The 26,525-nt window shown below is 34.4% G+C and overlaps 7 protein-coding genes across 11 annotated transcripts in view; 3 read left to right on the top strand and 4 right to left on the bottom strand.

The window, feature by feature from the left end:
* Cmpy (crimpy) overlaps positions 1-2,389 on the bottom strand; it is a 153,916-nt gene extending 151,527 nt beyond the window's left edge. The window contains exons 1-2 of one of the 2 annotated variants that reach the window (XM_072005353.1): positions 2,226-2,389; positions 503-1,035 (exon numbers count right to left, since the gene is read on the bottom strand). In XM_072005353.1, coding sequence (XP_071861454.1) covers positions 503-648 — 146 coding nt within the window. In that variant the 5' untranslated portion in view covers positions 649-1,035; positions 2,226-2,389. The remainder of the gene's footprint in view (positions 1-502; positions 1,036-2,225) is intronic. The other variant, XM_072005351.1, reaches the window with a different exon arrangement.
* A 1,149-nt stretch (positions 2,390-3,538) lies between these two features.
* Nup188 (nuclear pore complex protein Nup188) lies at positions 3,539-9,997 on the top strand. The gene is made up of 5 exons (XM_072005316.1): positions 3,539-3,777; positions 3,907-4,117; positions 4,221-4,685; positions 4,772-4,896; positions 4,971-9,997. The coding sequence occupies exons 1-5, from the start codon at positions 3,749-3,751 to the stop codon at positions 9,838-9,840; spliced, it is 5,700 nt and encodes a 1,899-aa protein (XP_071861417.1). The 5' UTR covers positions 3,539-3,748; the 3' UTR covers positions 9,841-9,997.
* A 190-nt stretch (positions 9,998-10,187) lies between these two features.
* Positions 10,188-14,318, bottom strand: LOC139988213 (mesoderm induction early response protein 1). Of its 4 annotated transcripts, none has more exons than XM_072005356.1 (5): positions 13,676-14,316; positions 13,434-13,569; positions 12,119-13,186; positions 11,919-12,046; positions 10,188-11,684 (listed from the first exon to the last, which is right to left on the bottom strand). In XM_072005356.1, coding segments are annotated over exons 1-5 (1,956 nt in total). In that variant the 5' UTR covers positions 13,678-14,316; the 3' UTR covers positions 10,188-11,062. The 4 variants fall into 4 exon arrangements, with proteins under 4 accessions (XP_071861457.1, XP_071861458.1, XP_071861459.1 ...); XM_072005357.1 differs by having other exon boundaries at positions 10,188-11,681; positions 13,676-14,315; XM_072005358.1 differs by lacking the exon at positions 13,676-14,316 and adding an exon at positions 13,271-13,350 and having other exon boundaries at positions 13,434-13,494.
* Positions 14,319-14,610: 292 nt separating this feature from the next.
* On the top strand, positions 14,611-17,970 carry Cpt2 (Carnitine palmitoyltransferase 2). The gene is made up of 7 exons (XM_072005355.1): positions 14,611-14,880; positions 14,965-15,005; positions 15,116-15,674; positions 15,754-16,287; positions 16,359-16,848; positions 16,926-17,118; positions 17,226-17,970. Exons 1-7 carry the CDS (start codon positions 14,836-14,838, stop codon positions 17,356-17,358), a joined length of 1,995 nt encoding a protein of 664 aa, XP_071861456.1. The 5' UTR covers positions 14,611-14,835; the 3' UTR covers positions 17,359-17,970.
* Positions 17,551-19,343, bottom strand: LOC139988237 (V-type proton ATPase 21 kDa proteolipid subunit c''). The gene is made up of 5 exons (XM_072005409.1): positions 19,087-19,343; positions 18,848-18,896; positions 18,643-18,726; positions 18,162-18,555; positions 17,551-18,097 (listed from the first exon to the last, which is right to left on the bottom strand). The coding sequence occupies exons 1-5, from the start codon at positions 19,145-19,147 to the stop codon at positions 18,065-18,067; spliced, it is 621 nt and encodes a 206-aa protein (XP_071861510.1). The 5' UTR covers positions 19,148-19,343; the 3' UTR covers positions 17,551-18,064.
* A 274-nt stretch (positions 19,344-19,617) lies between these two features.
* LOC139988211 (SET and MYND domain-containing protein 4) lies at positions 19,618-23,452 on the top strand. The gene is made up of 4 exons (XM_072005354.1): positions 19,618-19,838; positions 20,170-21,022; positions 21,157-21,799; positions 21,900-23,452. Exons 1-4 carry the CDS (start codon positions 19,822-19,824, stop codon positions 22,409-22,411), a joined length of 2,025 nt encoding a protein of 674 aa, XP_071861455.1. The 5' UTR covers positions 19,618-19,821; the 3' UTR covers positions 22,412-23,452.
* On the bottom strand, positions 22,295-26,408 carry Drp1 (dynamin related protein 1). The gene is made up of 7 exons (XM_072005350.1): positions 25,985-26,408; positions 25,275-25,839; positions 24,910-25,157; positions 24,101-24,811; positions 23,482-23,800; positions 23,191-23,402; positions 22,295-23,101 (listed from the first exon to the last, which is right to left on the bottom strand). Exons 1-7 carry the CDS (start codon positions 26,084-26,086, stop codon positions 23,045-23,047), a joined length of 2,214 nt encoding a protein of 737 aa, XP_071861451.1. The 5' UTR covers positions 26,087-26,408; the 3' UTR covers positions 22,295-23,044.
* Between the last annotated feature and the right edge of the window lie 117 nt (positions 26,409-26,525).

Here is a 26,525-nt window from a genome sequence, read left to right as displayed (position 1 = left end):
GAGTGGAGTGAGAAAGAGATCAAAAGTTTAACCGATCGGAAGAGCGCGAGGAACGCGGAAAGAATCGTTCGTACGCGCGACAAACTTCAGAGCGGTGGCAAGTTACAGAAACGAAACGATCGCGCACTCTCTCGTGACAGACGTTAATTCGAAGAATAAACCAGTGCCAGGGATGTAGACACGATTCCGAAGAAGCTCGATTCCCGTATAATAATTTTATGATCGTAAAATCGGGCGAGTATTAAAATTTAGATATTCGGCCGAATCGCGTGGAACAGACGAATCCTTGGTAAGAGCCTACGCGTTCTACATAGCTCTGAATACCGATGCCTTACAACTGTCGCTATACCACGGAGATTATTTACGATGCTACGTACAATATCTGTATCTTACGTGCTATAACGTATGCTTATTATGGTTCGTCGGAGCGAAAAATCGTTGAGAATTCCGGAAGAGAGTTATCTGAGAATTAGCGAGGAAAAGAAATTGGCGCGTGGCTTACCTGCAGGGATCCCAAGTGAGGCCTCCGGGACAGTCGTCGTCGGTGAGAATGTCACACTCGAAGGGCGAACATACGCAGGAGAGAGCTCTCGCGACCGCGAGCGAGAATACCACGATGCCCCCCAGCAACAGCAACGAGGCCCTCATTTTTCCTCCTCCTCCGCCGCTTTCTTCTTCGTTCTTTATCTCGTCCCTGTTTGTCCTGGCAGCCACGCACGATCACGGACTCGACCCGAAAACGTCGTCGTCCCTCGAATCGCGAGATCAGTTCATCGCGAAACGACTCGCCAGGACGTACATCTCAGCTCCGGTTCGTCAACCGCACACCTAGACACATGTTCTATCGTTGTCTCGCCACGAACAAACTTTGTGTTTTACGCGAGGATCGAGTTACCGATTCCAACGCGGAGTCCCACCCCCCCCCCTCCCTGTCTCTTACAGTGTAGAAAACAGCCACCGAGAACGTCTCGTCCTTGTCAAGGACTTTTTTCGAATTACCGTTAAATAAAAACACTCCGGTCCAGCCTCGTCGTTCTAACGATAAACACGCGTTTTTCTAAACACGCATTACGCTCGAAATACGAAAATTGAGAAACAATCATGCCGGCGTACCTTTGGATTATACGAATCGTGACATTGGCGCGCGATTCCAAACTCTGGAAATATTTACATTACAATTCGAGATCGTTCGTCGTCGCGTCGATTAACGAGCTAAATTTCCGTTTGGTTGAAGGCAAACAGAAATTTGATCTTAATCGGTCATCAAAATAATAAACAGAGACGCAAAATAATGGAGATAGAAGTTCTCGCAATCGGGATTATTCGCGCTATCGTTTATTGGCCAGGTACGCCGGCGTCGCTAATCACGTTCAGCTATTTTCCCACTCGTAACCGAAAGATTTTCTGCCCGGTAATCGAGTAATATTGAAGGCGGTGTCGAAAGAAAAAAAGCCACAGATTTGGCGAATCGAGCTGACGTAACGAGCAAACACGAAATTAATTTCAGATCGCCGCACCGCAATCCAAACGATTGCGAGCAAGTTCGATCACCTTGCGTTGCGATCGCACAATTAAATTACGAGAGTAAGAGGCCACCGAGCAAGAGCTCGGAGAACCGCAGTGCCGCATACGCGGTGCAACATTCTGGAATTTCGGGAAGTCCTATTAAACGCGAAAATACTTTTAACGCGCACCCTGTACATGCTACGTACGCGTCAGAGAATACTGTACGTACTCGAGGTTGTATTTCCCGACGGATGCATCCACGGTAACAAGAATCGCGACGTACATACATTATGGAAACAAACACGTCCGGGAGCAGCTCGAAATGAAATATTCGTCGACTTGTTCGTAGCCCTCTGAACCTGTTCGCTGTTGTTGCGTTCCCCAATGATTTCACGCTTTACGTTTAAAAGATACTTTCGAATATCGCGGATGAAACATCGAGCTAAACGATCGTCGTACGAGCTTTCCGTCAATGCTCCAATGAAATTTCACTTTCGTCAAGAAAAATTCTGTAAAAAAAGGGCTTCTGGGAATATAAAGTACGAAGAAACGAAACAATTTACGAGATGTCGCGTACTGTAGCTTATTAATCGTATAAAATACGCAAAATACGGAGAAGGGCAAATCGGTCGTCGAACAAACGGATCGCGAAAACGCGTATCCCGTGTGTTTCATCGATTCGAAAAGTAACCGATTGTCGAAAAAACAGAGATATTTACAAGAATGATGCGTAGCAGGTCGCATAGTAATCCCGATAAATGTACAGTTTCCTCCGTTGATGCACTCACGCTGGCAGCAACAACATCGTGCACAACCGAACAAAACGTAATTTTCCGTCGACAATGTAACACCCGATTCGCTCTGTGTTCAAGACGAACGTGCACTGACGAACAATCGGTGTCTACGACGCGGCGTCGGCCGTTTCGACGTCTCGCGTCGGCGCTCTAACGCCACTTCTTTCCTTGCGAACCACTTCTTTACCTGCTACTGTTCTATCGAAACGATCTCGTTTCGTTTCTTCTACAGCAGCTGTCATGACACCTACGCACTTTTTTCATGTTATTTTTATTTTCATGTAAATTTCTGATTTCGCGTTAACGATAACCGATTCGACATTTGTTACTTACCACAAACTTCAAACGTATCGGCAGATCGGTGTTGCCCCGAGAAGCTTATGGTTTGTAGCGGACAAAATTTCCAGCTTCTTTTGATGGATAACAAGCTTGTGTAAGAAGAAAAAATATATGATCCGCCGTCGACCAGTAACCAGCGTGATAAGCCAGTTGCCAACTTTCTTATACCTAGTTACAGGTATTAACTGTAACAAATGTATCCGACATCTGTCTCTGTAACAGTGCTCTTTTCTTACTATCTCGCTCTCTTGAGACTGATTTTTCTTTCTTACTTCTTACAAACCCAATCTTTATTCCTAATGTTTATTGGGTACCAACTCCTGCCGCTCGTATCTTTACGAACTACGAATCTTCGTTGTGTTTAGAATAACATATGCATATTTTACTGTAGTCTAGTCAGTTACTATAGTATGAGAAATATCGTGATTTATACGCAAAACAGACGATTCTAATTCGATACGTAATCGCGACTACGACAAGAATATTGCGTAGGGTTCTGATAGAAATGGTTCCTTCGATCTTATTCATTTTTGCCTAGGACGAAAATTGACGTTCACACAATAACACAGTGTACTACTTATTCATTCGCGAAAATTAATTAAAACGAGCGATACCACTACACGATAATTCTTGGACATCACTCAACACCCCTAAAATTATGCTAAAATAAATATTATCAGGTATACTTGCTTCTTGATACTAGCAACATTAATTTCTGTACAAAAATTACAAACTTTCCAGAAAGAATCACTTTCATTCGACTAACGAGAAGCCATAATTGTAACTACGCGCCACTTCTTGGCGGGAAATCTACGACAGTGCGACCAACGTAAACTAATATAAAATCCCTAGTACATCATCGTTTTAGGAATATACAAATCTATTGTCCAATTAACCGAAAACTCGTACGTTGGTATCAGACGAAAGATTTTATATGCCGATTGAGGTTACGTCTCGGTCGTTGTGTATAATATTAGTTTTAAAGACATGTTAGTAAAATAGGAATATGATGTTTAAATGATATATTTAGTTGAATTTCGTATACCTTAAGTATATATAAGAAATTTTTAACATATTTTACATGTTTTGTATAAACGAATGTATTGAAAATGGAAGTACCTGCCGTAGGAAGCTTACCGTAAGTAAATAATATTTGAAATTTTATTTAATTAATGAAATCTTTGCTATTTCTATTGCTTCATAAAAATGAATCTTTTTCATATTATCACTGTCACGAACGACGAATTCATGTTATATGGAATATAAGTTATTGCAAGGAATTATGGTTTTTAATATCGGATACGGTGTGCCGGTGTGAAAAACAATTAGTAGAAGATGAAATTAAAAAGGAAACTAGACTACTTAAAGAAGGGCTATTATTTTTTAAGCCATATACCGAAGCATCGCTTCAAAACATTCCCAAAAATGATCCATCTCCTAAAATGTACGAATTAATCAGTAAACTGGCTCCGCTTCTCGTACGTATTACAAATAAATTTTTGCATCTAATTTTTCTTTCCTTAATTATTATGAAATATGATCGATTCATTCTGTTTTTTTCTTTTTTTTTTCTTTTTCTAGAATTTAGATGCCATAATTACATGGGATTTAGTATGTAATTTTATAAAATACGAGTATCGAAATTGCGCGGAAACTTTCGCATCGCAACTTATAGATTTTACATCGATGAAAGCGTTGATCGACGATATTTGGGAATTTTATTACTCTGAAAGAATGACCGTGATAAAGTGCCTTAAACTTATGGTCGAATACAAAGATAAAGGACATCGTTATCAAAAAGAATTTGCAAAGTTTTTCGATGATGTCCTATTTGGAACGCTATTAGAATCTATTCGAAAACAGATAGAAGCGTTAAAAACGGTAAACCCACCAATACGATCGCAGCTGTGTACAGAAGAGTACCTACACAGATTATACAACAGTAGCCTTATAGAAATGCGGGAATTACTGCATATATTAACGGTTATCATTCACGATATTCATATCGCCGAGACCGAATTTATGAAATTTTATGAGAGCATCGGAGTAAGCATTGCCCAAAGTTTACATATCTTGGTATATTTTGTGGATAGTATCTCATATCTAATAATCTGGTAATTTAACATTTACAGGGAGAACCAAGGCGATTAGCAAGTACAAAAAGTCACGAAGATAAAAAAGCAATTGCCAGAAAAATTAAAGAAATACAGTATAGTCAAGCAGCTTTATTTTTAGTAACATTAGATGTCAGAAAACAGTATGTTTTTTTTTATATTTCTACCTAGAACGAACTATAATTTTTATGTTAAAAATATTTCTTCTTCTTTATAGTCCCAACATGGAAGATTGGATACAGAGCGTAAGAAAGAGTATGCAAGAAACTTTTGAACAAAAATGTATTCGTGATAATTCTCCCCAAGATAGTCCGCTATTCTTATCCTGGATGTTAGCTAATTATGCCATTGATCCTGAAAATATTGATACGATGAATCGATTTAGACCATTCGGTATTAAAGCTATACAACTGAATGTTTTTCATTATTTACAAGATTTGATGAATAGCGAAATGATTTGTGAAAAGACCCACTATGCTGAAATTGTACGAAACAGTGTATATAATCTTCTTACTTTGGTATGCGCTTTCGTTGACGAAGATAAATTGAACGCGCTAAATGATATTTTCGATGCTGTAGCTGCTACGGTTCAATTTAGTGAAACTGCGGCTCGATTTTGGGAAGAGCGTAACGATGGTTTGTGGCTGATTTATAAATTCGCAGCTGAACAGTTTCCATACGAGTTTGAACCGTTAACGAACATTGCGATCGGATTGGCGAGCGCGTCGGAATCAAGTGCCGAAAAAATCGCAGTGGAACTGGATAATCTTCAATCGTTAACATTGGAGATACCACGACAACGAGACCATAACAAACCGTTGAGACCATACGAGCAAGAATGTACAATTCACAAAAACTCGTATACGATATTAGAAGGTTGTCCTCGTGAAAATATACGTATATTGTCAAGTGAAAGGGAAATAGTGATATTTCGTCAAAAGGCAAGCTATTGGGACGCTTTACATCACAAGATAGAACAACTTTTTTCTCAAGCAGGTGGCAGAATTACAGGAACTAATGAAATGAATAAAAATTTGCCCGAACACGTTTCACAGGGCTTAAAATTGTTAAAAACATTAGCCAAACGTACATGGATACGACAAAGTATGGTCATTCCAACAGAATTAAGTTTTGAAATTATAAACAGATTTTCTTATTCAGTATTGCCTGAAGAGAAAATGTACATATACAAAATAGTTGCAGCTTGCATCGGTATTTCGTCCGAACTCGTATTGGAGTATCCGGAAGAAATATTGTCGCGAATGCGAGCTGGTGTTTATCCAAGATTCAATAATCGGTATCAAAAAACATTAGATTTTGCAGAAGCGGTTTCTTTCGATGGTGGTATAATCGCGTCGTGGTTATCTGCTATAGAAACGATTGCACACTCCTATCCAATTCTAAACGCATATCTAGATATTTTATCGAAATATTTAATCCGAAAGTATAACGAGGAAGCTCTATATACAATAGAAATACCTGGTATGGTATTTTTATTGCAAGGTGTTTTACCGAAATTAGATTCTTGGTATTTCGATTTGGACGCGGAAAGAACCGACTTATGGTTAAAAAGTATGTTTTGCCTTCATAGAGCGCTCGAATCTAGTCTACCAAAGGAGGATATACGTAATGAATTACAACTTGTTGTCGCGTATAGTTTACTCTATTTAGAACCACGACACGCATTATTAAAACTGATTCGTACTGGTGAACGTACTTTGCATAATAAAATGATGGCGGAAACAGATTGGATTCGAGGAAAGGGATTCAAAGCGATGAAAAGCGTGCAATTAGCCTTGTCCGTAGTAAATAGATTACTAATATTTCGAAAATCATTGGGTCTTGAAATAAGAGATAGATCACCGTTAGAGGCTGCCTTATATTCTTCACCTCGTGTACCAAACGGTCTCTTAATAGTACCTACAATTGTGAATTATCTGTATGTCTGGTTTAGTCCGCCTTTGCAAGCGATGGCTGTTAGACTGTTGAAAAAATTTGCCGAAGGATCATCCATGTCGCTTCTAGTTTGTATGGGTATGGACGGTACCGCTATACGAGAGACCTTTGCTTCTCGTAGAGGGCTTATGTCGCCAACCTGTGTGGCGGATGTTAAAGTCGCTATTCTTGAACTGGTTGCTGTATGCCTAGAAAAGCAACCCGGCCTGACGGAAGCTCTATTTAATATTGTACATCCAGCAGAATGCAAACGAATATTTCCTCGATCGGTGGAAGAATTTTTTACAGAAGGATGCAGACAATTTCTAGTTAAATATCTAAATCGAATCTATGAAAAAGACAACATCGTGTGTGACAAATTGTATAACAGCACGATGACGTTATTACGAGCAATGTGGTATCATAGAAACGAGATTCTTGTCAACTTCTTTCGAAAGCGGGAGAACTTTTGGACTCAATTATTTGCTCCGCTTTTTAGAGAAATAGTACCAGGTGTTAAAGGTTATTCTCATCTGCTGGATATAATTACTTTAGAGCTATTCAAGAGTACCACGTTGGAAGACGATTTCAACACGAACCTGAAGAAACTTTTAGATAAATCAACGGATTATTGGAAGAAGCTGACGATATATATACTGGATGATGTACACACCGACAGCGAAGAGTCAAACAGAAATGAGAAGCGAGATAGTAATGTTACGGATTCCTTGTATGAAACTAATTTGGAATCTTGGTATAATTTTATCGTCACGTTAACCGACGAAAGAATAGCAAAAAATTATCCTATTAACGTATCCCAAGCGCAATTGATAACGCAACGTTCTTTAGAATCGTTATTGGAACGAATCAAACAATCTTATAATGTTTCTAGCCAAAAAATTACAATGTTACTGGCGTCTTTAACGCTTCGATGTATCACTTCTTGGAAACAGATGTGCGTCGATGATTCTAGAATTTTTAAATCGGGATTGACCCAGCTAATGCAAGAAATCGGCCAAGCTTATCGCAGTTATGGAAAGTCTTTGCGTCAAACGCTGATTTCTCTACTTCTCGGATGCGTGCAATGTGTGAAAAGCACTTTACGCGAAGACGTGACGAGTCTCGAATATCTTTTATCGCATTCCTGTATAATCGCTGCCAGCGAGTTAGAGGAGTTGAAGGAAGCCGCTACCGAAATGGAGAAACGAAAACAGCAACAGTACTCGGTTGAACGAAAGGACAAAACAGTCGCCATCGATAGTGTGATCGCGCAAAAGAATGCCGATGAAAGAAATGCGGAAACCGTTCGCGGGATTCGCGAAAGTTTACCAGCAACATTGGCTGTTTGCATGGTTAGCCAATTATTACGCTCCTACGTGGAACGAAGTTCTACTTTGAAGCATCAACGAAAGTCTAGCTGCGTGCAACTTCGACAAATGATACCGGAATTGATGACCTGCATCGGTATTACTTTGCAAAAGTATCCATATTTAAGGTTTAGTACGGCCGCTCTTAATTTGCTCAATTTAATCATTCGTTCGCCGTACACTCTACATCCCGTCCATGAGAACGATATTGCAAAACTATGGTTGAGTCTAATTCCTCCCAGCGACATTGGAAACAGTATGTTGGACTCGTTGTACAACGATTGCACGAATGGAAAGTGGCGATGCCAGGATTGGTGGCCACTCTATACGCTTGGTCTTGAATTTGTAATAGGACTCGTGACTAGAGAAACACCTACCATCTACATAAAGTCTATCATCACATTCTTTAATTCTCACGAATATCAATTAATGGTTGCATCGACCTTGTTAAGACATACAGCGGATCTTTTTGCTGCCGATCTGGTACAATCCCTTGTCGCTCTTATTCATATCGTAGCAACGCAGCCGTACGTTTGGAATTCGATACAGCCAAACGTTTGCGAGACTCTGATCAAATGTATGTATTTGGCATACGACAATACCGTGAACTTGTTACTGCGACCGCGAATTCTCAAGTTCATCATCGACGGTATCAGCGTAGAAAGTGCCGAGGAATTGGAGTCTTGTGACAAAAGATCACCAAGTGGTGAATTAAAATTATTAGTTAACAAATTGATCGTCATAAACACAACTTGTGCGTTAAGCTTCGTTCACTTTTCACCGAGACTAAACACTCTCGTAGACACTATATATACGCAAGACTTTTGGTATACTCCCATGGCAGAAATGAACTTCGGACCACCTCAGATGAGCATGAGTTCCGGCCCGCGATTAACTTACGGCACGATAATCAGCTCGACACAGTTATTTACGCAGGCTTTGCATTCTCGATCTCAACCTGTGAGTACTTTGTCCGTTTCTCTCGGTGGCCAACCAGATAAATCAGATTCCGCTAAGAAGGAATGGGAACATGCCGCGCCAGAGGATCGACGAATGCATTCGAGCAAAGATTTAAGGAGGATCATCCATGCGGCATCCGGTTCCACTTCGAGATCATCTTCCAACGTAGCGAGTGACTTTCTGGTGTACGTTAGTGGCCTAGATGTAACTGTGCCGCTGTTAAGTAGCCCAAGACTTGTGCGCAGACCGTACGATCCACTTATTTGCGAAAATACTATTCTGTCAAGAGCAACAGCCTTGACAAGCGGCAGACACGTAACGAAAGGAGTGTCTGCCGGGAATGACAGTCCCGTCGTAGCGAAATATCAAAAATTTAGCGACCCGTGGTTCGAATCTATGGACGAAAATAATACGAGATTCGCTCTTGAAGTCAATCTCGTGTTAATTTTGTGTCAAGCCCTAGAAGGGGTCAGGAGTCCAAGAATCGCGCTTCGAGATCGTCAGCTAATAGCGCGCGAAACGGTGACCGAATTAGGAGTTTTCTTCGATTTTCTGGAACATCGAGGTACTCCCGACGATTGGCAGGTTAAAGGATCGTTAATTAATCCGGACGCCAAAAGCGTAAGAACTGTTCAACAAACTGTTGACTTCAATCAAGCTGTCTTACCCGCCAGATTAAAGGAGGCAGAAAGAAAGAAACTTGAAGAAGACATATTAACTACGGGAAAATTCACGACCAATATCAGTAGTGTACAGTTTTTACCTTTGATGAGGAAATTATTGAAAACAGTGGTGGAATCGCTAGATTTAACACAGTATCCATAACAGCATCGAAATTCCATTAAATCTTTTAACTCTTTGAAAAGGAGAAGAAAACGACAGGAAAATATTCGGTATCGTACAAAAGAAGTAAAAATTTATAATTATTTATAGTATATACGGAAATTCACAATAAAGTAACGATTTTTTATTTAAGATATAATTCTACCTCTTCAGCGTGTGTAAAGGATAAAGAAGGATTAAGTGCAAGGATACACAAATGTGCTGTTTAAAATTTGTTTTGTACGAATAGAATATGATAAAACGGTGACCAAAGTATTTAGAGTCGTCTAACATGTTGTGCATCCTTGGTGAAAATACAAAAGAAAAAAAAAAAAAAAAAAAGAAATAAGTACAATTTCCTTAGATTTCATTTAATTTAACCATTTTAGAAGATTATCGAAATTTTGATTTTCATTAAACTTATAGATCGTTTTTTTTTTTTTTTGTACACTTAGTAGTATCAGGAGCTAGACACGTGTTTAGTAGAGATGTGCGAGAACCAAAAATATCGGGAAGAGTCGGATCAGATCTTGAAAGTATTATTATAAAGAGAATATCGAGATTTGCTGAAAATTTTGTGAACCCGAACTCATCACTTTTTCATCAGTATCAACAGAACTAATCCCAAAATGTAGTCCACATTCTCGAAATTCTCGGGAATGCCGATGTTCTCGAGTCTTCAAATACTTTTGAAGTATTTCATTGACTATGGGATTCTAGCACATCCCTAGTATTTAGACGACAACAGTATAATAATTTTCATAAATTTTGCATCCAGTTTATACAATCCTGTCATTTGTCAAAGTTGATAAGTCAAAGTTTAATTAGTTTTTAAAGTACGAATCATTTTCATATTTCAAACTCATCTTCCTGTATAAACCTCATCTACGGAATCAGAAGTAGTGATCGGAAAGTAGAAAGCAGAAAATGGAAAAAGCTATAGTAATTCACGTTCACGTGCCACTTATCCTATTTAATTATCTTTTCGATTTACTTACTTTTTGCTATCGTTTTATTTTAGTTTTGCGAAAAACTTGTTCTCTGCTTTGTTTCCGTTATATCGATCGATAATCATATTTATACGATACAGTACAAAAATATAATTCATGATATTAACGAATATTATATGTTACGACAATAGTGATAACGCGAATGTTAAATGGATCACATCGCACCAAGACATAGGACGTCTTTCAGGTTTAAAACCTGAAAGTCGTGTTCGACGCTAAGGGGGCAAATGAGGTAAAATGTTCTCTGGCGATGGTGAATCGTGTACATCGTTGCTTCTCGACGTCACTCTCGAATGATAAAAATTATTGGAGGCGGCAGAAGTGATGGTAGAACTGCTTGTAACCGTACTTGTAATTCCAACGGCCGTAACCATCGGAACGGTGCTAGTTGTTGTCGTATTTATCGTAATTGTCGTTACAATAGAGGAGGTAGAGTGACTTCGAGACGTCAAATTCGACCACATATGTGGGTTAGCGTAGCTAGAATCGGACGGTGAACATTCGGAATGACGAGTTGACGTGGTACAATATATAGATGATGACAATGTAGTTGAAACAGAACCTGAGGACGATACAGACACAGCGGTTGATACAGGTGGTGGTGGAGGTGGAGGAGGGAGTGGCGGCGGTGCTGGCGTTGGTCCATTCGAATCTGCTAAAGGATCAATTACGGTACCATCCCATGGTTCCGCCGATTTTGCTTCGTCATTGTTTGGTGCATTAACGGTTGACCTTTGCCGTTTCGCATCACCATACAATAAGCAATGAACATTTGGTGAGCTGCTACGGTCGCGTACACCCTCTTGTTCTTCCAGAAATCGGTCCATATAGTCCCTGCTTACGATTCAACGATCTTGTCATACTTCAAGTTTTCAATCGTAACATAAAAATATAACAACAGAAACTATATGATTTCATTGAAACTTAATTTAATGAGGATTTATTTAATGAAATAAAAGGAGAAAAAAGATATAAATACAGTATATTCGATCATTGTGGCAATTTAAATTTATAAACATTTGATCTTCTAAACAATTAATTGTAATTGTGTAAATCAGAGAAAATACTCACGTGATACCAGGATGTAAAGCATACTTCTTCTTTTCTAAGCGAGCCTTATACGTAAATATATCATGCCGTTCCGTTTTCTTCCAAAGATAATAAAATTGCACCAATTCGCCAACAGATCGCGTTCGAACCTGTTACGATGACCCTTATGTTACGTACAATTGTTTCTTGCTACTGGGAAGTAGTTCGAGGTTGATGCATACCTTATTCTTCTGTATAAGATGAAAATCTTTTCCGTAACTTCGTAATCCAGATTCAAAATTATGACATTCTTCTTCCGACCAAAGACTAACTGCATCCGTTGGCGGTACGACGTTCATTCTTCGTCTTCTTAATGCCTCCTCAAGATTGTAACCACATTGTAACAATAGATATAAAGCTTGCTCATCGTCTCTAATATGAGATCCTGTCGGCAGAGAACCACCTTTTACGGCTGGTAATTGCGCCCGTTCTAAAAACTCTTCAGTTTCCTCTTCGGGTATATGGCTGGGATCCCACAGCATTTTGTCTTCATTCTCGTAAGGTAAAGCATCGTCGTAATGACAGAGACCTTCTGGTATAGCCGCTTGGTAATTAATACCGACCATGATTGTCTTCTTCCATTCCTCTTCGTCTGGACTATAATCGCAATCGTCTTCTTCTTCTTCGCTCTGTGGTCGTGAAACGCTTCGCAATAATCTTGACGTACCGCTACCTATACCACCGCTAACTATTCCATCTTCTCCTCCATCTACTATACCACTGCTAACACTACCTTCTACTCCGCCTCCCGTATTATCGTTTGTACAGCTAGCAAGCGCGGTTATGCTACTGCATTTGGTAGTAGTAGTGCCACCCATTGTTGAAGTCGTCCTTGTATTTTCATTGTTGCTACAACCATCGATCATAGAACATTCTTCCCCTTCACCTTCTTCATCGTCTTCATCATCATCGGGAATTCTGTGTCGTCTGTTATTGTCTCCAGTACCTACATCACTGGTATTACTTCCTTTCATCGTCGATCCTGACACCAACGACGACGAATCTTTTCCTTTTACCAACATTTCTGTGTAAAATTGCTTGAGATCTGGCTCGTTACTAGTTGCATCCGCTTCGTCATCATCTTCATCGTCATCCGCGTCGTTATCTCCCTTATCTGAATACTGTTCTTCGATTTCTGGATCGCCGCTTCCAGATGGGATTAGCATTTGGTCTGAACTGTTTGAATTTTCTGTAGACGGGTCCCCGTATCCATACATCGCAAGTAGGTCTTTTAGTGGCATATCACCTTCCTGAAAGGAGACAAGAACACGAATGATTACTATGCCACATATAGCAAACCGACTAAACATACGAATCTCACTACGAGAACGCACTTTGAGTCCAAAGTGTTGTAGAAACTTATCATAATTGTAATTATTTATGGGCTTGATTTTTTCATTTCACAGGCTTGATCCTAGAATAGTTGGGATCAGAATCTTGTTACAAAATGAACATCGCATATGTTAAATATTTAGCTCTGTCACTTCAGAATTATACCTTTTGTAAGTTGGACAACTCGTTGTGAGAATCTTCACTACCTTCTAAAGCTTCTTCTTCATCTAAAGTCCGTTCATCATCAAAATCATTTACCATCATTTCTGTAGTTGGACCCATTTCATAATCTCGATCTGCCCTATAAATTATTAAGTACATAAAAATTTGTTTACATATTTTTCTTTTAGAATAGTTATTGATTATTAGATATATTAAAACCTATTCGTTGATTTATCTATACTAACATGTTTATATTTTTTGCAGTAACCAAAGTTGAAACATATCACGTAGATGTTAGATGGCTGTATCTAAAGTAATACACTGAGCGATGCACACTATCAAAATGATGAAGAAGAATGTTCTTGAGCTACCTACGTTGTAGATTTTCTCTGGTTTCAATAATTTACTTATAAACACTTTTATCATATAAACAAAGTAATACTAAGAGAATGTAATATGCAACTTGTAACACGAATCTAACCTTAAATTTTTATGACATTAATGCTGACATTTACATTCACGACAACCACTCATTTTTTTAAACAAACAATATAATACAAATTAACTGTATCCTAGTTTCTTGTTTCTGGCACTCCGTACTATTCCGAATTTCACTGCACCTCACTAAGAATCTTTGATTACAATGTACATATTCACAAAGAATAGAAAATTTTTTCACACAATAGTTTTATGATATATCTAACATTTTTCTAAGGCACATTTTTAATCGATGACAAAACAGTCTCCACCGTATCAAAAAAAATCATACAGAACTCTGACAAATTTTGAGAAAACAAACTGAAAAATGCACAATACATTATTTATATTCATCAAATGTTCCATTACGCTTCTATATCATTCTGAAAAGCGGGAAATTCATGAAACGCGTTAGAACAACCAATCACGAACACTTACGATTATATAGAAAGTGTTTTACCATTGGTTGAAGAACGTGTTTTCCTAAATAACTACTTTTGTGGCAATTTTTGTAAATGCATCCTTATAAACTTTCAACTTTTCGTTAATTCTTAATATTTACATAGTATAGTTATATATTAAAACATAAATATATAAGTCTTATACATATTTATATGTTTAATTAAAAAAGGAAAAAGACAATGTATTTGTAGTACTATGAATAATGCATATATATTACATATGTATATGCTATATACACTCTCTTCTACTACATGACTATAAAATTAATACTAAGCATTGCTTTAAGAATGATTTAAGAGTATCATTTATTTTAATAAGTACTGACGCAAAAAAGATATTACTCGATATATTTTGTCTATTACAATTTTACTTATCATAATTTATAGATCCATTTTTATAAAGTTTGATATATATATATATATATAGTGTGTACCAGTGTAAATAAAAACTATAGAATAAGTACAATATGCTGCCTTTTGTATTTAAACGTAATTACTTTAAAAAGGGACTGGTAAGAAATTCGCCAACTTTATTTATTTAGAATATGATTTATATACAATGATTTTATGATTACAATAAAATATTTATATTTTAGATTGAGCAGGGTAAAGTGCAATTATTTTTACAAACTCCAAGGTAAATAACACTTGAATATTCAAAATATTACTAATAAGTAAAACATTATACTCTTACCATAAAAAAGAAAAGGAGAGAAATATATATATATACATATATTTTTTCTACAGAAGTATATCTGTAAAAGGAGATGAAGCATATCAATATATTGAAAAAAGTAAGACTCCAACAATGCATTTTCAACCATCTCTACCACGTTTACCTATTCCAAAATTAGAGGATACATGTAGAAGGTACCTAAATGCACAAAAACCATTGTTATCTAAGGAACAGTTAGAAAAGACCGAAATTTATGTTAATGAATTTTTGACTAAAGATGGTATTAGATTGCATAAAGAATTAATTGAAAAAGACACTAAAAATCGTGATACTAGCTATATTAGTGAACCTTGGTTTGATATGTATCTACGAGATCGTAAACCTTTACCTATTAACTATAATCCTTTCCTAGTCCTTAATCCAGCATCAAATCCAGAATATAATATACAATTAGTAAAAGCCACAAATCTTATTGTATCATCATTACGATTTATGAAGTCTTTAAAAGAAAATGTTTTACGGCCTGAAGTATTTTATTTAAAGCCTAAAACAAATGAGAATAATGTTTACCATACTATTACAAGACTTCTACCTCCTCAATTCAGTTGGTATGGAGCTTATTTATTTAAGGTAAAAATCACAAGTTCTACATGAATTATAAATACTATGAAATAATTTTTTTTATCCCAAGTAAAAAAATTTTTTTCAGGCCTTTCCATTAGATATGTCACAATATCATAACTTATTTAATACAACAAGACTACCAAAGCCAGAAAAAGATCAAATTTATGAGAATGCAACTGGCAGAAACATAATTGTCATGAGAAAAGGGCACTTTTACTCTTTTGATGTAATAGATGAAAATGGCTATATTCGTAAACCAAAGGAAATAGCCAGTTGTTTGGAATCTATTTTAGGAGCTACCATATCCATCAATGAAAAGCCTATTGGAATACTTACAACATCAGAGCGTGACTTGTGGGCCGACACAAGAACATATTTGTCACAAATTGGTAACCAAGAAATTTTGCAAAAAATAGATTCTGCTATATTTACAATGATATTAGATGACGTGGATATTGGTACTGACTATAATGAGTTAATTAGGACATATCTCCATGCGGATGGGACAAATAGGTGGTTTGATAAATCATTTTCTCTAATTGTTACAAACGATGGATATGCTGGAATAAATTTTGAACATTCATGGGGAGATGGTGTAGCTGTCTTAAGATTTCTGAAGGTAATTGAGTATAGATGAATTAATTAGTTTTTAATGTTCAATTTCATTTCTTTTTCCTTTCTCACTTTAAGGATATAGGTAATGATATAACAAAACAACCAAAATTCTGTGCTGATGATATTAAATATCTTCAAAAAGGAGCAGTAAAAGTCGAAAAACTCAACTTTGTCATAGATGACAAAGTACAAAATATTGTGAATAAACAAAAGGAAAAGTTTGGAGAATGGATAGGAGAATTAAGTGTTGATCATATGATATTTAACGAATTTGGTAAAAATGACTGTAAAGCATTTGGTATAAGTCCTGATGCAATTATGCAGTTAGCTTTCCAGCTAGCTTTATATTATCAAAGAAACTGTGTAGTACCAACGTATGAATCTTGTAGTACAGCAGCGTTTAAACATGGTCGAACAGAAACTTTGAGATCATGCACAATCGAAACGAAAAAAGCATGTGAAGCTATAGCTCAAAAGAATAATAATTTGTCCAAATCTGAATTGAAAAATTTAATAATTAATTGTAGTAACGTTCACAATAAACTCTCCAAGGAAGCTGTTATGGGTAATTATAAAACATTAAATTTTATATCAATAAACATTGAAATGATACTGAAAGTTTATTCACATATTTCCTTATAGGGCAAGGATTTGATAGACATTTATTTGCGTTAAAAAAAATTTGGGAGCATTCAAATACTCCGAAACCAGCTATTTTTTCGGATCCAGCGTATGATAATATAAATCATAATATTTTATCTACATCAACTCTTTCAGATCCAGCTATATGTGCTGGCGGTTTTGGACCAGTAGTAAACAATGGATATGGAATTGGGTAAGATATAGTTCTTCTTTATTATTTTTACAAGTATCATATTTGCAATTTAATAATATATATGGAATGTTTGAATATTTTGTTTGAAACATTATTCTAATGCTTAGATACATGATTCAAGATGAAAGATTGGGAGCTATTGTGACAAGTTACAAAAGGAATAATAACGCAAACGAATATGTAAAATGTTTGGAGAAGGCATTTAAAGACATTCATTCTATAATGACATGTGGGAAATGATAGTATTACATATGTGCAATTATCCAATTATTAATGTATTAAGGATGAGAAAAACCTTTAATATTGTTGGTTATATATATATATATATATCTTAAATTTTTATACAATGTGTTAGTTAAGAATTTTTATACTATTATAAAACAAAGAAGTATATTTTGTGTATTATCTAATAAAAATAAGACAGCTCATAAATAATATTATACATAGTATATTTTACACATATACTAATGAATGTAACATAGTATCATATTTATTTAATGTAATATTTCGGTTAAAAAAGATATATACAGTAGACACATTTGAAAGAGAGAGCGCTATAACGCACTCAGAACACCAATCAAAAGACTGCATTACAGCAATGAACTTTACACTAGCAGAAATAGTTATTTATACACATGGTTGATACACAAAAGTTTATATATCTAAGTTATTAATTTGTAACAGCTATTCAAATTGAAATCTCCCTGGAACCTCTTGTAACAATAAATACCACGTTGTATAAAGGTTTTTTATACTAATTTAAACAGACAAATTATGCTTTTTAACATCTTTTCCAGTATTTATTTTCTTTTCAATCAATACTATTTCTTTTAATAGTTTCTTTTATATTAATCTTCTTTTTAATCGTCACTAAATATGGAATGAAATATTGTGATTCTAAAAAATACTTCATGGTTTTTTCGTAACATCCCTATTTATTTTAAACTTATACCTTATCTCCCATTTTTACTTTAGATGTCTATAAATGTAAACAAATTAATTAATATTTTTAAACATAACAATATTTTTAATAAGTAACTTACCATATAAATTCCAACAATTAATCCAAAGAGTCCAATAGCAGAGCCAAAGATTTCTACAATTAGAATCTTAACAAAAAGAGCAGAATTTGCTGCGTCAGAAAGAGCTGCACCAGAACCCACAATGCCAACGGCTATACCACAAAAGAGATTAACAAGACCAACAGCTAGGCCAGCTCCAAATATTAAATAGCCAGCTAGCCAATTTTGATTACGAATTTCCTCCTTATGAATAGGATAACTAAATTCATCTAACATTCCAGATAACACAATAGCAGTGATTAATCCATAAATAGCAACAGCTTCACAAAATATTACAGAAATTAAATTTTTTGTTTTGATTCTTGGAGCTTTTACACCACCTCCAATAATTGAAACTCCTGTTGTATGAATGCCTCTGAAACAATGAATTTATATTATTATCCAATATATATATATATATAAAAGAGTGTATTGTATATATTTATAAAAGAATGAAACTTACAATGCAGCACCAACTACAGACAGAGCAACTGCAAGACCAATACCAAGAGTTGCCCACATGTGTGGTGATGTATTTTCTAAAAACCTAATAATGTTGTCCCATAAAAATATCCTTCTATACATACATACATATATACATATTTATAACTTTTTGTATTTTGGAACTTTGAATAAAAACTATATTTAACTTAAATGTGCTTACTTACCAAGCGACACTAACACGCTCTCCTTTTCCAGTAAATACATGATACAATACTGCAATAAAGCATTATTTATGATATTTAAGATATTTAAGATATACAAAATTTTACAAAGGTAAAATGTCTATAATCAGTTTCTTGTTAATAAAATTTGCAACAAATTTGAATAACTAGTTTTTGTAATATTTGATTTTATTTGAGAAATTGATTATTTAATTATTTAATAGATAAAAGTCAATTAATACCTAATACTAGAGTAGTTGCAGAAGCAGTGCCTGCAAAAGTAGTGCCCAAGATGTATCTCATTGTGTTAATTTTAATTTGTTTTGCGTGTTTTCCTTAAGAGAAATACGAAAACGCTAACAAATGATTAATTTCAACTTTAAAATATACGTTAACAACGTAGTGTTTTCGAAATATTTAAAATAAGAACATTTCATGTACGAAGTAAGAGAACAGCGCTCACACCCGTTTTTATCATGTGACGTTTAGTATTCTTGATGGTACCTACACTAGTGACATCAACTGTAAAAAAGTTGTATTAAAAATCAATGTTTAAATTTTAATTTCTAACAGAATTTGTGAATTGTTATATTTAGAATTACTTAAAATATTTCATAAGCATACACTTGTATTTTTTGTAGATCACTAGAAATATTGAAATATATGCATTATATTAATTTTTGTTTATTTTTACAAATTTGGTTATATCCATTTTATTGTTGAAATTTTATTAAATACTAAAAGCTGGTAATGCATGACAATAGTATTAATAATGTTAGTCCGTTTAATGTGTTATTTCTTAATAACAACCTTAAATTTAAAATACAATGATAGGTATTATTTACACGTCTGAGTGTGGAATCTAAGATCTAATTTTAGAATTTCTTACAGCTCATTCGTCTTGTTATGTATCTACAATAAACGTGCAACTGCTAATTTGATGATAATTACATAATTTATCAATATTTTATAAAATCATGTCTTTTACCAAAGGGTAAGCAAACAATTTTTCTTATGATTTTTTATACATTTAGAAAAATATCTTTTGTATCTTATTTTCAAAACTGAACTATAGTTAAGTCTACGAGCACATAAATTAATGACAAGGTTTAATTTATACGTTAAAATACCACCGCAAATACATGTGTGAAAGTTAAAAAGTTATTACTCGAACTATTTCAGTTTTCCGTTAGTTAGCATCTATTAACTTCCATTAGCACATTTAGAAATCTAAATTAGCTACGCACATGGCTATTTGAATTATGCGTTAATTATTAAATTAATTTTATTATTAAATACGTATGAATGATTGAAATTTGTCATAGGTACATCAACTTCAGCGAATTTTTCAAAGTTGCTTATAATGCTGCAATTGTAGAACCATATGCAAATCGTTTCAAGGAATTGTGTGAAAAGGGAGATAGGGAGGGAATGATAAAGATTCTTATAAACATACCCTATATTGAAAACGTAAAAATAGTTGAGTCATATAGGGGTAAGGATGATATTAAAGCAGCAGAACTTTACAGGAAATGTCGCGGAATGATAGCTAAGGATGGAATTGTGCACGAAGAGAAAGATAAAAGTAGTATCCTTACTGAAACACTGTTTAAGGCCAGTGTAAATAGTAGATTGTTCCTGGATGCGCTTCTAGATTGCGCACAAGATAGTTATAATTCAAAAGCTTTCGTAAAATGCTTGAAATATTGCGAATGCATGCTTGCACTTCCTGAAAACCTTCACGGTAAAACTACTGAATATCTGAACGATTTCTCGAAATGTAGAAAAGCATGTATCGAATTAGAGCGTGAATGTTATAAAAATTTGAAAGTATCATCTTCTCAGGACAAAAGATTGCATAAAAAATACAACAAAAGTCAAAGTGTTACCTTCGAGAATGCATTAATAGAAAAAAATGCATTAGTGATACCGATCGTTGATGGGAAACAACATACTATTCTTAAAAGTTGTTCGGATGCTGTTGAACTACAATTTGATGAGAAACGAGGTCGTCATCTCATAGCTACCAGAAACATCAAAGCAGGATCTGTTCTTATTGTCGAAACACCATTTGCATTCAGTACAAATAAAGAAGCGCTCGATAGAAATTGTTTGCATTGTCATATTACTCTTAAATCGAGCGAAAGTGTTAAAATTCCTTGCCATTTTTGTCAAACAGTTAGTAATATAAATAATCTTGATTCGTTTTTATCGTGTTTCACGTTAATGTTTGTCTTCTCGTATTTTATTATTCTATTAACACGATGTTAATATATTATTTTAAAAATATGAATAAGTCTGTACTTCTACAGGTATCTTTCTGTTCGGAAAAATGTCGCAGAGAGGCGTGGCAAATGTATCATCAATACGAATGTTTTATATTTGATGCTTTCTATGGAAATGAGTTTGAATCAATGCAACATACATCGCATTTGTTGCTAGCGTATAGAATGACAATTTCAGCATTTTTATCTTTAAGTACTGAACAAACTAACAACAATACGGAAAAAAGCAAAATTCCTTTTATGAATGACAATTTCCTCCGAGATTATGTTACAATAAAAAATAAGGAATATAACGATTTAGGCATAAATAAAGCTTATTGTACTTACGATTACCATACTATATTAAATTTAGAAACTCATTGTACGAAGATAGAGTCTAGTATAAATCTTGCTCGTGCTATTGAAGCTATATTTTTAGCGAAGTGCTTTACTTTTGTCTTGAGTAAAATGGACGTTATTTGCTTAAAAGAATCTTTCATCTACTTGGCAGTAGCAATGTTGCATAACTTGCAGGCTATTAATTGCAATGCTTATGAAATTGTAGAAAATATATATGATAAAAAAACGCATGTTTGGGAACCCAGACACATAGGTGGAGCAATTTATCCTTCAATTAGTCTTATAAACCATAGTTGTTATCCGAACGTAGTTCGTCATTCTTATCCGTCAGGTAAAAAAATGTGCTTTTAATTGCTTTTAATTAACGATTTTTTATGTTTTATATATTATAAATAATCTAATAATAATATATAATAAATAATCTTCGACAGGGACAGTTGTTCTAAGAACATTACGTTTTATCGGTAAGGGTACTGAGATCCTTGATTGTTATGGGCCACACTGGCTTAGCGAGAAAAGGTTATCAAGGCTTGAATACTTATGGAAAAAGTATTGTTTCTTATGTGCATGCGAAGCTTGTACACAAAATTGGCAATTTCCGCTACCCGAAACAATGAATTACAAATGCAAGATGTGTTCAGAAATTATCGGTACAATCACGTTAGACGAAAAACATACGCAAAACGTATCGAGTAAACAATGTTGTAAGTGCAATAAGAAAATCGATTTAAAAAAGATAAAGAATCAATTTCGAAAATCAGTTGAGAAAAGATTAGATGCCATTTCTAAAATGTATGAAGGTTATTACGAACAGGCTCTCCCCCAATTGCTTGAGCATATACAGTTTATTGAAAAGTGTTTTACCACACCAAACATGGAAGCTATCAAAACGCAACAATGTATTATTCAGTGTTACAATCAGTTTGGCTGTACTTCTTACTAACAATAAATCAACAAAAAATATTAATATGTGTATATATATATGCATTATATGCATTATATACACGACACGCAAACGTACACACGACTTAGAATCTGTATCACAAGTATTAAAAAAGAAAACAAGATTTTTTATATTATATACCTTTTGCATAGACTACTATTCATTTTTCAATTTTTTCATATGATGCAAAATTTTACAAAATATAATAAAATGCTCAGCATTCGTAATCGTTTACATTTGCTCGTACATTTCGTAGTTATAGAATGATTGATGTTTTAATGTAAATTAGACATTCGCATAACTTTGGTAAGGCTTTCAAAATTGCGGTATGAGCACCATTATTATAAGTGACAATATTTTGATCATTTCATATACGACAATTTCGACAATTACTATAAATGCACATGTGACTGTATATTTTATTCCTTATATCTCTAAAATAAAACTAAAAGAAGATGTATATTAAAATGCTAAAAATTGTTGTTGTAATTGTAAATACTACTTGAACGAAAAATACAAATTATATACAGTGTTTAGACGTACATGTGATCTTATCTGTCAATTTATCTATTAAACCATCAAATTGTCTATATTGAACTATAAATTAATCATGTGAATAATATATAAAATAAGTTACCACATGTGCGTTTCTCGGATTTCACTAATAATGTGACCAGCTTGTGTTAGTGCCTGGAATAAAGAAAGAGAGAAATGTACAAACAGATCAAAAATTTAGATTTATATCAAGAACAAAATTATTATTATTTTTGTATGCATACCTTTAGCATATCTGCTGCTTCTTTGCGTCTAACAGCAACATGTTCACTTTCATTTAAAAGAACATCTGCGTGATCTGATTTATATAAATGTGTTACGAGTTCGCTTTGTAAATTATCTTTTACATAGTTGACTAGGAAATGCATGACAGCTTTTGGTACACTATCTTGTATAGATTTTCGTACAATATAAAAGTATGATTTTATTAATCTTTCTGTAAAGAAAAGGTTTATATAAATAGAAACAATATAAAATATTATTTTCAGAAAAGTGTACTACATTTCTATCCTTACCAATTACATCACAGTCTCGTTGTTCTCGCTCGCTCAATTTACGAGATGTTTGTACTGGTACTTCCGGTAATAGATTTACTGGTTTCTGTTGTGGAGATGCTTTCTGCATCTCAATTACTAGATTTGGATTTTGTTGAGAAGTACTGTTCTCACGATTTCTTATTGGAGAACCATCAATCGAACTAGTCGAATCACTTCTTCCTTGAGGCATAAGATTGTTTAACAACCAGTTACTTAATACCATTTGATGTCCTTGTTGATCCTTGCTCTGCTCAGGAAGAGATGCCACTTCATCTTGATTATTGACTGACTTTACATTCTGTTAGGAACGTTATATGCATTTAGTTACACAACACACAAAATACATTGATCAGAGAATATTAATGTTTTAATAACGAAATAAAATAAAATTTTGTATTAATCACATGTTTATAAAAATACGTTTGAGAAATTATTAAATATTAAAAAGATATTTTTAAAGATATTTTTAAAAATATTATAACAATGAATGATAGTAAATACACTGATTATACATGTTTTATCACTATTATATAAGTTTAATGATTACTACATTTGAAATATTCTAACACAATTGTGAATGTAATGAATAATTACTTACTGTTTCATTTGAAACTACAGTATTTGTTGTGGTACTTGTAGTAGAAGTAATTTTCCTGTTATGTTTTACATGATCCACATTAGAATTTTTTAATAAAGATGACACAAGAGCCGCATCCTTATGAAAATCTGGATGCTTGGTATTAATATATGCTAATTCTATAGCAACTAAATTTTCAACCATTTGATTAGTAGGTGGAAGACGTCGACGTAGTAAATGCGTTACAACATCAACGATACGCTCGTGCAATTTTGGAAAACGTAACATTTCTTGTTGTACTTCAGTACCACAGTGTTGAATAATTCTTTGCATTTCTTCGTGTACAAGTTCTACGCATCGTAATGAAGGTTCCTCGAGTCTTCGAATTTGCCGCTTAACTAATAATTCAAAAGAAACCTCTGGTACAAATAGTGCTGGTCGTGGACCGGTTGCATTTCGAATCGCCGTCAAAATATCCATTTTTGTAAGACCTGCCAGCGGGTGTATAGAATCTAACGTTTTCCCAAATGTTTCATGAAATATATAACAAATTCGAGCACCACCGCATAATTCCGTTGTTTCTATGTTTCTAGCTGTTCCTTCGATTGTAGAACAGTAACTGCTTGCAAATTTAGTAATAATTTGAAGTAAAGTTTGACTTTTGTCACTAACATCTTCACCGTATGAATTAAGAAGGGTTTGAAATTGTGATACCATTACATTTACTCTTGTCTGTTTTTGAAAAATATAAATTCTACCAGATTATGTTTACTTTAATATTTTCTAGCTATGTACTATAAATTATTAGCAATCAAAATCCATATTATTACCTTTAATTCTGGGAGACAGTCCCGGATATGGTGCATGAGTAAGCGGTTTAATGTTTTAGCTAAATAAGGAGTTCCATTTCTATTTGCCAAAGTAGGATATTTACGTTGCAAAAATGCAGCTTCATCCTTTAATGCATCTTGAATACTTTTGTTATTCATTATATCCTGTTGAGAACGATTAACTACTCCAATTATTCCCAATTTTACAGGAATAACTCTGCCACATAATATATCTATAGCATCAGTTCCTAGAATAGTATATAATATGATGATTTTACAAATTATTATGATAAATTAAAAATTCTAAGTAACAGCAAATAAGTATTATAATAATAATAATGATAATAATAATAATAATAGGCTACCAGCATCCATCAGATCCAATTTAGTAACAACAGCTAATGTACGCCTTCCATCTGGATCTACATCTTTGCTAAGCTTTAAACTTTCACTTGTAGCCATATCAGTATTGGCAGTAACAACAGCCAATATAATAGAATTAGGATTACATATATATTTTAATACAAGTTGTCGTATTTGACCCTCAATATCCTCTGGTTGGTCTCCAACTGGTACCTTTGTGATACCAGGGAGATCTATGAGGGTCAAGTTAACAACTGATGTTGAATATATCTTCAAATTAATTGGTTCTGGACAAATTCCTTTGTTAGATCCAGCCATACGTTCTGTTTCAGATTCTATTTCCATACGGATTTCATTAAAATCTGTGTAGACTTTATTTTTTGTGTGTAAAAATGTGCCCCATTCATCTAAGTTTAATGTTCCATTCTCTGCACTTCTATGTTCACGCTCATCTTTAGGTGCATAAACAAGTTGCAATACTAAAGGACGCCTAGTAACTATACCAGTACCTCGTGGTAAGAAAGACCGACCAACCAAACTTTCAATTACAGATGATTTTCCTGAACTCTAAAAAGATAAAATGTTATATTTAATGAAGACATTATTTATAATTTAAAAAGTGTATGTTTTTACATTCAAAAAAAGAAAAAAAATTCAAATTGAGGTTGTAGTTACCAATTACTTTTTTGCCACTTAAAAAATATTAACTGACCTGTGTTCCAAGTACAACAATTTGAGGCAACTGTATAGCATCAGCACCAACGGTATTAAATACATCTTGTAATTTATTTATTACAGGTATTAAAGCTTCCATTATAGTTATAGAATAATCGCAAGGTAAATCGATTCTTGCTTGACTGAAGACAGTTATGCGTTATAAGCCGGTGTAAAATGCTCTTTTATTATATGTAATTACATGCGTCAACAATAGTATTTAAAGTATTTTTGAGGGAAATACAATTATTTGCAAGTGTTAATGTCCACTGTATTAATTTTTACTGTGCAAATACTTTCGTCAAAATCAGCACAACAATTCTACACCTCCTGTTTCCAACCACCCATTCCCTGCCTCATATAGTCCACACGCGTACGCATCCTATGATGTTTAACGCTACATATACCAACGTACTTTATGTTTAAATCTTATACATAAAGAATCGTTTCTAAGTAATTTACAAATATGCGAATAATTTTTATAGAAAAAATTGTTACCCTTTTATGATAACTGTACATATCTGAAAATCATTAACTAA

The sequence above is a fragment of the Bombus fervidus genome, chromosome 6 (assembly GCF_041682495.2).
Source record: "Bombus fervidus isolate BK054 chromosome 6, iyBomFerv1, whole genome shotgun sequence".
Taxonomy (NCBI): domain Eukaryota; kingdom Metazoa; phylum Arthropoda; class Insecta; order Hymenoptera; family Apidae; genus Bombus; species Bombus fervidus.
The sequence above is the reverse complement of the archived record's forward strand: the minus strand, read 5'-3'. Positions and strand labels throughout refer to the sequence as shown.